General features: G+C 32.4%; 1 protein-coding gene across 1 annotated transcript in view; it reads left to right on the forward strand.

Annotated features, from left to right (window-relative positions):
* LOC148311051 (sialin-like) overlaps positions 1 to 13,997 on the forward strand; it is a 45,739-nt gene that overhangs the window by 9,474 nt on the left and 22,268 nt on the right. Inside the window, exons 2-3 of the mRNA XM_088257318.1 lie at positions 4,092 to 4,306; positions 13,821 to 13,905. Coding sequence (XP_088113444.1) covers positions 4,092 to 4,306; positions 13,821 to 13,905 — 300 coding nt within the window. The remainder of the gene's footprint in view (positions 1 to 4,091; positions 4,307 to 13,820; positions 13,906 to 13,997) is intronic.

Consider the following 13,997-nt stretch of genomic DNA (forward strand, 5'->3'; position numbering starts at 1 on the left):
AAGAAAATAATTATTTACTTTATAGGTGTCTTGATATGAAACATCTATCGTTCCTCTTTGTATGAAAGAAGATGGTAGTCTGAGCATCCCAGGACTTATGTCCTGGTATTTGACCTGGCTCATGACGTGGCATCTGATGCGAGCGTCGGATGTTAGGGATCTGGGCGTTAGGTTTGTGAGCACCTTGACATTTCACAATCATATATAGGCGGTCAGTGGTAATGCATTGAAAATGTTAGGATTTGTTCTGCGTACTGCCAGGGTTTTCGAAAATACCCGCGTGCTGAGAACTCTTTATAACTCCTTGGTGCGAAGTAGACTCGAGAGTGGTTCAATGATTTGGGGGCCACATGAGCTTAAGTACTCTCTTATGGTGGAAAATGTCCAAAAGAAGTATCTGAGGTATCTCTACATGAGAGAGTACGGCTATTATCCTTGGCTCTACCCGACCGAGTTTCTCCAGGGTATGCTTGGCTACAATAGTTTAGAGACTAGAAGGAATGTGTATTTGATTACACATTTTTATCGATTATTGCGTGGTATGATCGATAATCCTGAAATTATCCGGAGCATTGGTCTGTATGTTCCCGATAGTTACCTTAGACAGGCACAGATTCTTTCACATTCTTATACACACGACCAACCTACCGATGGTTATGCCTGTAGGAAGAGTTATCGCTATGAGGAACAATATCACGTCGGATATTGGTCTGTTCCATGTGTCTGAGGGGATATTCCCAAGCGGGATTATTCTATATCTGTAACAATATTGTTCTTGCTTACTTTCTAATTTATGTTTTAATGTTTACCTACCCTTTAAACTTGTATTGTAATGTATTAATAACTATTATAAAAATATTGAATAAATTGAATTTTATTATTTATATTCAAAGCATTTACTTTGTGGTCAAACATTTTAATTGATATTAGTAATGTTAGTAAATAACCACTCACCGACTACTTCTGTCTACCGGTTTCGAGACGTACCCGTCTCTTCGTCAGGACATACACTACAATTTAACAATCATGCGAACAACACTACACCACACCCACTTAGTACTATTCACATACACTATCACTACACATGCAAAACATGCAGAGCGAGTTGTTAGTCCCACCATGCTTTTGTTGTTGTTTCCCAAAAGCATGGTGGGACTAACAACTCGCTCTGCATGTTTTGCATGTGTAGTGATAGTGTATGTGAATAGTACTAAGTGGGTGTGGTGTAGTGTTGTTCGCATGATTGTTAAATTGTAGTGTATGTCCTGACGAAGAGACGGGTACGTCTCGAAACCGGTAGACAGAAGTAGTCGGTGAGTGGTTATTTACTAACATTACTAATATCAATTAAATTGAATTTTGGCTGGCTTAAGCGTAACAAAGTTAATCATCTAATATCTAAAGATAATACTTAAGAATTCCAAAAGTGATCACGTTTTTAAGAACAATGTCCGTCGATGGTTGCTTCTCGTTGGTAGGGAGAAGGTGGAAATAGAATTTATCAAAGTCCAGGTGTAATTATTTTATTATAAAACCTTTCTACTATAAATTGTTTTTGTATATATTGTATAAAGTCTCGTATTTTTATTTATTTTTAAATTGTAACATGTAAGTATTTCGGCTAAACACAGGCTATGCCTAAAGAGTCGTAATACATGTACAGTCGAACTCGGTTATTACGAGCACGGTTATAGCGAGATCTCGGCTATAACGGGGAAAAATACGTTGACATTTTGGTTTCTGATTCTCGCCATACATTTATTCATGGTTATAACGAGCTATATTTCGGCTAAAATCCGACCGGGCAATTAACTAGACCGATGCCGCCGGGATCGGATTTCGTGTATGACAATAGTTGAGATACTAAGTGCCTACCTAATTGGTGTTTAAAAAGAAGCTGTGCTCGTACAAATTTTGCTGAAACTGTTACAATGGTTTTGTACTCAAGCACACAGGATTTTCCAATTTTTATAGGAAAACTGGATTGACAGAAAAATGTGACATGTGTGTAATGGGTGAATTCTATGAATTTTGTTTCAATCGCGACACATTATGTTATGTGACCATTCCAGATAACATACTTCATGTGATAGGTATGTTTAAGAAAAATACATATTCTCGGATATAACGAGTAACGGTTATAACGAGCAAATTCAGCCGGTCCCTTCATCCTCGTTATAACCGAGTTCGAGTGTAATTTCAAAATTGTAATGTAAAATAAATTTAATAAATCGCATTAATATTGTTCTATTTACAACATTTATATAAGAGTTTCTGCTTAATAAAAAAGCTTCTTTACATCTCACCAATAGATGTCTCTAGTGAAGTTCTAGTGATTCAAGAACAAGGTTTCTAAATTGGTTCATATATATAGAACTTCCAAGAATTTGAATAGTGTGGTTGTCAATAATGGGTAGAATTGGTGAATGTTACACGTGTGTAAAGTGATCACTTAAACCAGCCTATGACGGTCGTCAACCCCGTAAACGCCCAGACTTCCATATTCTTCTTCAGCTTTGATGAGACGTCAAAAAATAATAAAAAAATAATATCAAAAAATAATTTGTTCTATTTCATAATACTGTATACCGGTATTGATTTTTTAGTTGGTATCGGTATCACAATTTTCCTCATTTCGATATCGCACACTGAATGAAGATTGATGGACAATCGCAACAGTTACATATCAAATAATTGAGTTACCATCTCGGTAGGCACTTCATTTATGCAATATCATTGTAATATAATATTGATGAATCTATTTTTCAAAGCCGAATATAATATTTCATACTACAATACATATAAAAAAAACGTACTACAAAAAAATGACCCTTCTGTGTTTTGAGTTTGGACAGCCGAGTTACACATCAAATAATTGAGTTAACATCTCGGTAGGCACTTCATTTATGCAATATCATCGTATAAATGAACTAATAACATTGTATAATGATCGATAATGATTGTATAAATTGTATGGCTCAACACAGGCCATGCCTAAAGAGCCGTAATACGTATAATAAATGTGTATATGAAATGAATATGTATATTGAATGTATCTATGTATTATGAAAAAAATAAAAAATAAAAAATAAAAAAAATAATAAAAAATAAAAAATATAATATTGATAAATCTATTTTTCAAAGCCGAATATAATATTTCATACTACATATTCGATATTGGAACTAATATTGACTCAAGTTGTTTGTGGGCAGACGATCAAACAATCGAGACTTAATGGAAACAAATAAAAATGTATTTATAATGCGCAAAAAACTGTTTTCTTTAATATTTAAAGAAATTCCTTTGTTTTTTTTTTAATTTAAAAAGTGTTCCGCCGATAAAACAGTGTGCGATAAAGAAAATCCAAGATGGCGATGTTCCTTCAGTTTTTTTTATTATTTTAATTTGAATTTATTTAGTTAGCTTATATTACATTTAATACAAACATCACTTAATAGCTTAATAGTTTATTAAAAGCAATGGCCCTTTTTAGGGCCGGTCCGTCTAGCATGCCCGGAACAATTGTTTGTACAAATCGCCAAGGAAGAACGAAGTCGAACGTGAATCGATAATACTTATGTATTCATTCATTATAACATCGCTTAAATATGTTAATAGCTTATTATAGCCAACGGCCCTTTTCAGGGGCGGTCTGTCTAGCTGCTAGACTCTAGCACACTCGGAACAACTGCTGATTTGTACCTGAAAAAGTCCCTGAAAAAGAACGAAGTCGAACTTGAATCAATAAATTCTTACGTATCCATTCATTATAACTCCGCTTTAATATTTTAATAGCTTATTATGTAATAGCCAATGGCCATTTTCAGGGCCGATCCGTGTAGCACGTCTAGAACAAATACTGATTTGTACAAGTCACCCAAGAAGAACGAAGTCGACCGTGAATCAATTAATTCTTACGTATTCATTCATTATAACACCGCTTAAACATCTTAATAGCTTATTATAGCCAATGGCCCTTTTCAGGGCCGGTCCGTCTAGCATGTCCGGAACAACTGTTTATTTGTACAAGTCCCCAAGAAAGAACGAAGTCAAACGTAAATCGGTCTGAAATGTCTTTCTTCTTCTACAGAATGGGTTCCCGCTCGCTATGTCCTGGCCGTCCTGGGCTCCATCGGCATGGGCATCATCTACGGGCTGAAGGTGAACCTCTCCGTGGCCCTCGTGGGCATGCTGAACCACACGGCCCTGGCGGCCGCGGGGGCCCACGAAGCCTCCGAGCGCCACGCGGTGGCGGGGCCCGTGGAGGAGGCCTGCAAATCTTCCAACGCCACCGTGGCTCCAGAGGTAAGCTTGTGTATTTAATTACGCATTTTTATCGATTGTTGTGCGGTATGATCGATAATCCTGAAATTATTCAGAGCATTGGTCTGCATGTTCCCTAAGGACAGTGTCGGCATAGATTGTTTCACATTCCTATATACAGGACCAGCCTACCGATGGTTATGCCTGTAGGAAGAGCTACCGTTATGTTGAACAATATCACACTGGATATTGATCTGTTCCATGTGTCTGAAGGAGTATTCCGAAGTGGGATTCTTCTACATCTTTAACAAGAGTCTTCTTGCTTACTTTTCAATTTATGTTTTTAATGTATACGCCTAAAAGTTTGTTTGTACTGTATACATTAATTCTTGAATAAATTGAATTGAATAATTGCCCTATTTCCTTTCATTTCTGATAGCATATCTTTGTTGGATCCAAAAAGATTGAACTGTTATCCGACTCAATACTGAATTGGTGAATGGCAAAGTGTGTAAAGTGATCACTTCATCCAGCCTATGACGGTCGTAACCCCCGTAAATGCCGAGACTTCTATATTCCTCTTCATCTTTGATGAGATGTGAAAAAAAAAGAAAAATAGTGTGAATAATAATAATAAAAATAATGACGTATAGCGGTGTCCGTTTTTCGTTTTATTAAAATATCTAAAGTTTAAACCTTCATATCTTCCTTACTTCTCTACAGATTTTAATAAGAATGTTACCGATAGTCTTGTGATTTTTCATATTAATTTATTAGCCAATAATAACACATCATGAATAAGGGAAACATAAAGGTTAAACTATTTATATTTTTATTCCTAGAAAAAGTTTGAATGTCTGGCGCTGTATGACGTCATTAGTTGTTTCGACCGAAAGAATCAAAATTACAAACCATGTGATGCAAAATATTGCCGTTTCAAAACGAAATTTGCAAATGAAATTATTGGTATTTTGAACTACTCTAATACAAATACAATGATACTCTTAAAAATGGTTTTACATATATCGCTGGTTAAATGCCAAAGGGCAACAACGCAAAAAAACTCTATTCCAAAAATGGTATCTAAATCGTCAACGTTTTCATATTTAAAGACATCCATGATTCAAGCGTTAGAAATGGACATTTCTAACGCTAGAGTCATGTCTTTTTCGAATATCAAAATGTTGACAATTTAGATGGCATTTTTGAAATTAAAGAGTTTAATTATTTTTTTACGTTTTGGCCCTTTGGCATTTAACCAGCGATATGAATATAGTAGAGTATGTTAAATGTTAATTCCGACATCTCTCTCGAGTGCAAACAGTCCAGTCCATCTTCGCTGGAGAAAATGTAAATCGCTCATTCCTTTCAACGACAAAAATCGTCAATTTTAAGTTGTGCATGTTTTCGAAATGCCCATACAATGTACTATATCCCAGCTAAAGCGGCATATTTTTAACTTAATATTTACCCGCTACAGGGCAGAAAGTGCGTTTTGAAGAAAAGGTATTGTTAAATTATTTTTTTAAAAATATTAAATATTATTAAAACGGAGAAAAAAAAATCAGGTTATTCCTAAAAGGATCTGTTGCACAATAAAAAGTTCAATAAGTGGCTTGATATTTATTTTCAATACATTTCATTTTATTGTTAAACTTTAAAAACGATCTCCTGAAAAATCAAGTTTTTTGATAAATGACGTTGTTGAAAGGAGTGAGCGATATGTGGAAAAAAGTATATACATACTTGTTATTTTATGACAGTAACGTACATTGTTTCATTTCATATAATATCTACAGTTCTCAAACTGTAGGCGGACCCTACGCACACCGCGCCGGGCCGGCACACGCACACGCGTCACTCTCGTGTCTCGTTGCACGCTCTCCCAAGGTGCCCTACAAAGTTTTCCTAGTATTTGCGCGGAATATTTTGGGACACTACTTTCGGCGTGCAAAAAAAATGCTGCATTTTCGAGTGTCGTTGAACTTCGTGCATTTTTATCAGCATTTCGATGGCGACGTGCGGATATTTGCGTCTTGTATTGCCTCGCTACTTGCGTTTGGCATGGCAAATTATATTATTAATTTAGTAACTTCCTTATTATTAGGGCTTTTTTTAAACAGTTCTCGGACTCACTTCATGTCAAGCTTTTTATTAAAATTAGATGCATTCAAATATCACTCATTACAATACCATATTTTATCATTTTGAATTATATAAATAAAGATTTTAATTACGTACATGCAATCGTTTTTTCGTATAATTGATTATGAAAATTAAAAAAAAATCATTAAAAAAAGGTGCCGGAACGCCGTTCCACCGCGTTACATGGAAAAAGCCCTGCCTTTTATTATTTTTTTATTGACAAGAGAAATATTTGTGTTTTTATTATTTATAACAATACTTCAATTCCGTACTATTTCTGTGGGCCTAAGCGGCTACTAATATTGAAAATAGGTTTCAAATTGTAGTAGAGTGGATTCGAACCGAGATTAGTATTTTTGTAAATAATAAAAACACAATTATTCTTCTTTTATAAAAATACCACGTCGGTCTGACGCAGTGCCTTATGCACCATTTGGATGCAGATGGAATAGAATACTTATGAATTTATTTTTGTGTTGTTCTAAATTAATCAGTAGCTAAAAAAACTCAAAAAGGCTGTAATTTCTGGGTAGTAATATTTTTTCCTTTATTGACGGCCGTAGCCATTTTGTACATAATATATTACGTGTGTATACCTGTTTGATAAAATAACTTCTTTTCTCTTTTTAAGTACATTATTGGTTCGAAAAGTACTTAATATATGGCCAATTTGTACATAATATATTACATGTTGTTTACTTTATGATAAAATAATATGTTTTCTCTTTTTACGTATATTATTGGTTCGAAAAGTACTTACCTAAACAGGGATGAACATATAAAAAACAAGGAATTATGCATTAGCCTAAAATATTGTAATTATTAATGCTTTATAGTTAGGAAGCGACATATTTCTGATATCGATATGGTCCGGGAAATCATTGCCGAGGTTTTGAAATTAATCTCATTTACCTCAATAAATATCCTCGGAGACATTTGATAATAAGCCGCTTAGGCCCACAGAAATAGTATGAAATTCAAGTATTTTTATAAACAGTAAAAACGCAAATATTTCTCTCTCTTATTCTCCTTTATTAACGCCATAGCCAATTTTTACATACTTTATTACATATTGTATGATAAAATAATATGTTTTCTCTTTTAACTATATTATTGGTTCAAAAAGTACTTATCTAAACAAGGATGAACATATAAAAAACAAGGAATTATGCATTAACCTGAAATATTGTTATTATTATTGCTTTATAGTTAGGAAGTGACATATTCCGTGTAGTAATTGGCGGATAGTAAGTGATATGGTTCGCGAAATCATTGTCGAGGTTATGCATTTATTCTCATTTACCTCAATACATACCCTCAGAGACATTAAAAAGATGCGTCCAGCGTCTGTACCACAACATCGGCACACAATGCACAAAGTGTGTCAAGATCATTCCCTAATGTCGGTTTATTTCAGGATAGGAACGTGTATTTATAGGTACATTTCATTCCTTTATTACCCAGCACTGAGACCCTCTAAACATGAACTAATGGGGTACCGATTTCAAAATGGAATACTCTCGGACTTGATTTTCACCATATATTTAGAACGTAACCCAGTAACCAATAATACACGTTATATTATTTGACATTGATCACAAAAACAATACAAATATTCTCGGAGCTCGCTAAGTTAGTGCATACATTTCGTACACCATTACAGGAGAAAGTGACCAAGTGCATTTTTTTTTTACAAAAACGTGATTATTGACTATTTGATATCTTACTAGCTTAATATTGCCCTGAAAAAATCCCAAAGCGAGTTTAAACTTGGAAGTATGATATATTGACTTGTTAAAAATGACTAACTGCATTGATGTTCAACTTCTTGCCTAGCAAAAGTGACTTATATGGCCCTCCTGAACATTTTACGTTTTGTTAGTTGCTCACTTTCTCCTGTACGACTACGATTTGTTTGCGCATGAACGATGCAGTTAGATTATTTTCACGGACACCGAAATACCCCTCCAATAGATATGTATATTTAATCATTTGAATAATATTTAGAAATAGGTGCCAAGCGATGAGATAGTCGTCTAGGTTGACAATTGTCCGCGGGCGGCATTCAAGCGTCAAAAGATGTTTAAATAAAATAGAAATCCAGAAATGTGAAAATAAATTTCATGAAACTGATAAAATAAAAACCTTAAATCTTGAAAATATACATTCAATTTCAGCAAAAATCTCCCTCACCCCCGCCGATTCTTTAGTCATCGACTTTTGTCATGATATGAACATGTTTTTTTTGCCTCCTAAAACCAGATGGGGTAGCAATACCGGACGTTGCCAAGGTATTATCCTACATACGCAAACTATAAAATTATGCTGATATCAATATTGAATTGTATTTCTATTTCTTTAAAATATTATACTTTATTTACTCATTAAGAAGGGCGTGCATTCCATATAGGCAGAAAAGCAGTGCCTATCTTAACTTACCTACGTGACATATAAAAACGCAACCAGTACCTGCCCTACCTGACTAAGTAGTACCTTACTAGTAGCTTACTTTACTACCTACCTCTACAACCCTTATCCCTTATCCGCACCCCAATGGTGCATAGGGCACTGCATCATATAAACGCAGTGCTATCTTGATCGTTAACACATGAAGGAAAGGTGATTAGCCCTCCTCTAAAAAAACGTCTACTGCCTACCCTAATTATTTATCTGTGTACGCCACTGTGTATTAGGTACTTCTATAATCTATATAGTTGCAGACGTTAGGACAGTGAGTTAATTATGATTTTCTGTTGACATAGTATGGTACTCGTATATACAGTAAGCTACTCGATCATGATAGGGCTTTTACATTCAGAGTGGTGTTATATGTAATATCACTTGTATCAAGCATTACGGTGGATTGATCAGATACCATTTATTGAATGTTATCATTTCGTCGTTTGCATACTTACGGATGCTATCGACGATTAAACATTCCTGATTTTACGTAGGAAGTTGTGTGCCACCTCCCACTGGTGATACATTTTGATGTAATAGCTTGTTTACCCAAAAACCTCTTATGGTACATGAAGGTCTTTTGATCTTTCAATAGAATTTAAAGCACCCATTTATTACACTAAATTATAAAATATAAAACCAGCGCTTTAAAACATAAAAAGGTTCCGGAACTCACGTCATGTCACGCTTTAAAAAAAATGCATTAAAATATCATTTAAATATTTATAACAATACCATATTTTATCATTTTCATAAATAATATATGAATTTAGATTGTAATTACGTAAGCGCAAACATTGCTTCATCTCATTAATTTTTAAAAATTAAAATAATAAATATCCATGAATAAAGGTGCCGGAACGCCGTTCCACCGCGTTACATGAAAATAAAAGCCCTGTTTAAATTAACTAAGCACCGTATTTATATATATATATATATATATATATATATATATATATATATATATATATATATATATATATATATATATATATATATATATATATATATATATATATATTTTTTTTTTTTATTTCTTATGTTAACTTATATTAAAACTAATATAAACTATGATATACATTTACATCATCTTTATATATTTACATTTCCTTACAGTAACTTAGACATTTATTTTTAAATTCTTTCAGACACTTTTCATTCTTCATACATTCAGGCATCTCATCATACATTTTTAAACCCTTATACATCAAGCAATTTTGCGACTCAGCTCTTTTCAATAATGGTAGTCTTATTTTATCCTTTTGTCTAGTAGCATATTCATGACAATTTTTGTTTAAGACAACTTTATCCTTAAAATATTTTGGCAACTTATCGTGAAAAAATTTATGTACAAATATCAACATATTAAATTTAAGTCTTCTTCTTACAGATAACCATTTTAGTTCATCTCTCATTCCTTTTACATTGCTATATTTATTCTTCCCAAGAACTATTCTCATCGCCCTATTTTGTGCAATTTCTAGTTTATTTAGATTTCCTTCGTTTGCTAAAAATAACACTGTTGAGCAGTAATCTATGTGTGGAAGAATGATTGTTTTGTAAATTAGTTCTGCAGTATCTTTATTTAATATATATGTACGAACATAAAACATTCCTATATAAATATTATCTATAACGTAGCCGTCGAACGTCCCAATAAAATTGCAGACCAAATTATTATGATGCTCATTGCAATTTATTTAGAACGCGTTCCAATTGGGAATAATGAGTAATTTGTCTTGTCAATTTGATATAATTTGTATGGATCACGCTTCGATCACTGAACGCTGTCATGGCTCGAAACTATTTATTCTCCTCCACTTCGTGCGTTATTCCCACATACTAGATATCGATATCTTTACATATTTTATTTTTATTGTACTACTTTTATTTGATAAAATAACATAATATTGAAGTATTTTAAATGAGTTGGGTAATATATCCAAAATTAAACACGGTTATTGGATTGAATTCCCCTTTTATTTACATATAGACGATAATATATGAGGCGTTTCGTCTTATTAAGACATTATCAAACACTCGTGTCACCAACTGTCTGCAGTTACAATAAATATTTTTAATTAATTCAATACCATAATATTGAATTATTTATTTCATCAAAATTGTATACCGCATTTCACAATTAATAAAAAATGACAATACTTTTCCATTATGTGAATAAGTAAAAGTTATTTAAAAAAAACACTTGTAATAAACCACTTATTACACGACGATTATTTATTATTATTTTTATTTTATACACGACTAGTTTCGAAAACTTACAAATGTTTTCATCGACAGGTGAAAATTAAAACTAACGAGCAAAATAATAAAAAAAATTCAACATGTCATTCCACAAAGTTAATGCCGAATCAATAAATAATGTAAGTCAAACATACATTTTAAAAATTCAATTAATTTAAAGTGCAGCATTGAAATGTTTTACAATTTTACTCAGATCTTGAAGTGGATTTTCGGCGTTTTTGGTATATTTTCAAATGCATCATGCCCCCATTTTTTGTAATAAATACGTGTTTTCAAAATAGTTCAACAATCTCTGGAAATTGTCTGACGCCCTGTTGACTGGCCGCCATATTTGATAAATCGATTAAAAAAAAATTACTCGCAAAATGTCAAATCAATATATGTATCTGATGTTTCACCTAGATAGGTCACTAGATTTTATCAAATGTTTTGTGATTTGTTAAAATTTTATTAGTTATGCTAGTTACAAGCATTATCTGTGTGACAGATACTCGCACGGTAGCTAGGTACCTTTGTTATTGGCCTAAAAATATCTATTTCGCGTTTTTATGATAACATTAAAGGAAAAACGGATTTTTGATTTTGAGTCATGAATTTATAACGACTATCTATGTACACAACAAATATTTGCATTGTGAGGAAGTCGTCATGTACATAGGTTTAGGTTACGTCGCTTTTATCCACGTACATTTCTTTTGCTCCAATATATATTATTTTCCTTATATATTCATATATATATATATATATATATATATATATATATATATATATATATATATATATATATATATATATATATATATATATATATCTACATATATATATATATATATATATATATATATATATATATATATACATATATATATATATATATATATATATATATATATATATATATATATATATATATATATATATATATATTTTAAGAACATTGATAATGGCGTTCATTCAAACCCTTATCCGCACCCCAATGGTGCATAGGGCACTGCATCATATAAACGCAGTGTTATCTTGATCGTTAACACATAAAGGAAAGGTGATCAGCCCTCCGCTTCAGGTACCAGTCCAGGGTAATACTTAATAAATATTAGTGTGAAAAATCACATATATTTATTTGACACCCCCCCCCCCCGCTGGGTATCAAACCCGGGACCTACAGTACGGTAGCCAAGCGAGCTGACCACTACGGAGGCGGATTTTTATTAATATATGTTACCTGTTCTTTTTTTTATGTAATTTTTTTCATGTTGGTATTGCATTCAATCTTAGTGTTTCAGTCAATTGCAAAAATATTTATTTCTGCAGCAATAAGATACTAAATAACAGACAACATATTCATCAAATAAATAATTTCAACATGACCAAGGTCATCTTCAGCCGGACGCTGAAGTGTTGGATTTTATAAAAGCAAGTATTTAAACTTTTTTCTCAATAAAAATTATTTGTACAGTAAACACGTACTTATGAACTTGTCTGATAGTGTGAGCCGTGATGAAATGTGAGATGAGTACTCGCACACATACATTCTATATTGATGTTATGCTAAACTATATTCTAAGAATATCATGAACTTTTAATCCTATCATGACGTTTCAAAAGAATGAAATTTTATGAAGCAAAAATATGGACAGATGTCCATACATAGTACATATAAATAAAAAGTCACTTTTCAAGCAAAAATTAATTACAAATTGATTTCTTAATTCAGGAAATTTTGTTTTAAATTCTAGGCAACACCAAATCATACATCTATCTAAAAATAATCAAAAGATCTAGTTGTAACCATCGACACCAAACTCAGCTTTCCATCTCACATAAACAAAATAACCAGTATGAGAATGCTCGGTTTCATTTCAAAGAATTACTAAAGACTTCGATAGTATAATTACACTCAAACTCTTGTATACAACGTTAGTAAGGAGTCAATTGGATTACAATTCATCAGTTTGTGCGCCAAACTACTGGATTCATTCACAATCTATAGAAAGGGTACAAAAATTTTTTTTGAAGTATGTTAAATTCAAAATAAATTCACCTGGGGATTATTTGCATTATAATCAATTGCTATATTTACTAAATTCTATAAAATAGAGTGATAGTGATCTGATTAATTTACACAAAATTTTAAATAATATTTTATACTGTCATTTGTTATTGCAAATAATAAATATTTATGCGCCAACCAGAAACACGAGAAACCGTCATATATTTTATTGTAATAACAGCCGGCCAGTGTCTGGATTCAATACCCTTATACACCGAATGATTTCGCGGACCATATAGATATCTGGAATATGTCACTTCCTAACTACAAAGCAATAATAATTATATTATTTCAGGCTAATACATAATTCCATGTTTTTTATATGTTCATCCTTGTTTAGTTAAATACTTCTCGAACCAATAATGTACTTAAAAAGAGAAAACATATTATTTAGTCATAAAGTAAACAACATGTAATACATTATGTACAAATTGGCTACGACTGTTAATAAAGTAAAAAAGAAGATCTATCTGTGATAGTCGTGTAGTCTACACATTTGTATATTGTCACAGATTTATGTCAGCCTCAGTCAAGGGGTTAAAAATGATATTGTGTAAGACGTATTTAAGAGTTTCTAAATATAAATTAATAACAAAATTGCTGATAATGTATTTAATTTTTCTTTTGTTGTTACAGGATGGACCCTTCATTTGGTCTGAACCACTTCAAGGGATGATATTGTCGTGTTACTTTTGGGGCTATTTTGTATCACAGGTTCCAGGTTGGTGTCTATCCTACACTTTACTGTTATATTCATAGCAATGACATAAATTCACATGTTACCCATAATACCAGATAAAAACATTCAAAGAA

This window comes from Brachycentrus maculatus, unplaced genomic scaffold (assembly GCF_059751285.1).
Source record: "Brachycentrus maculatus isolate JH-2025_06_01 unplaced genomic scaffold, ASM5975128v1 h1tg000078l, whole genome shotgun sequence".
In the NCBI taxonomy this organism is placed as follows: Eukaryota; Metazoa; Arthropoda; class Insecta; order Trichoptera; family Brachycentridae; genus Brachycentrus; species Brachycentrus maculatus.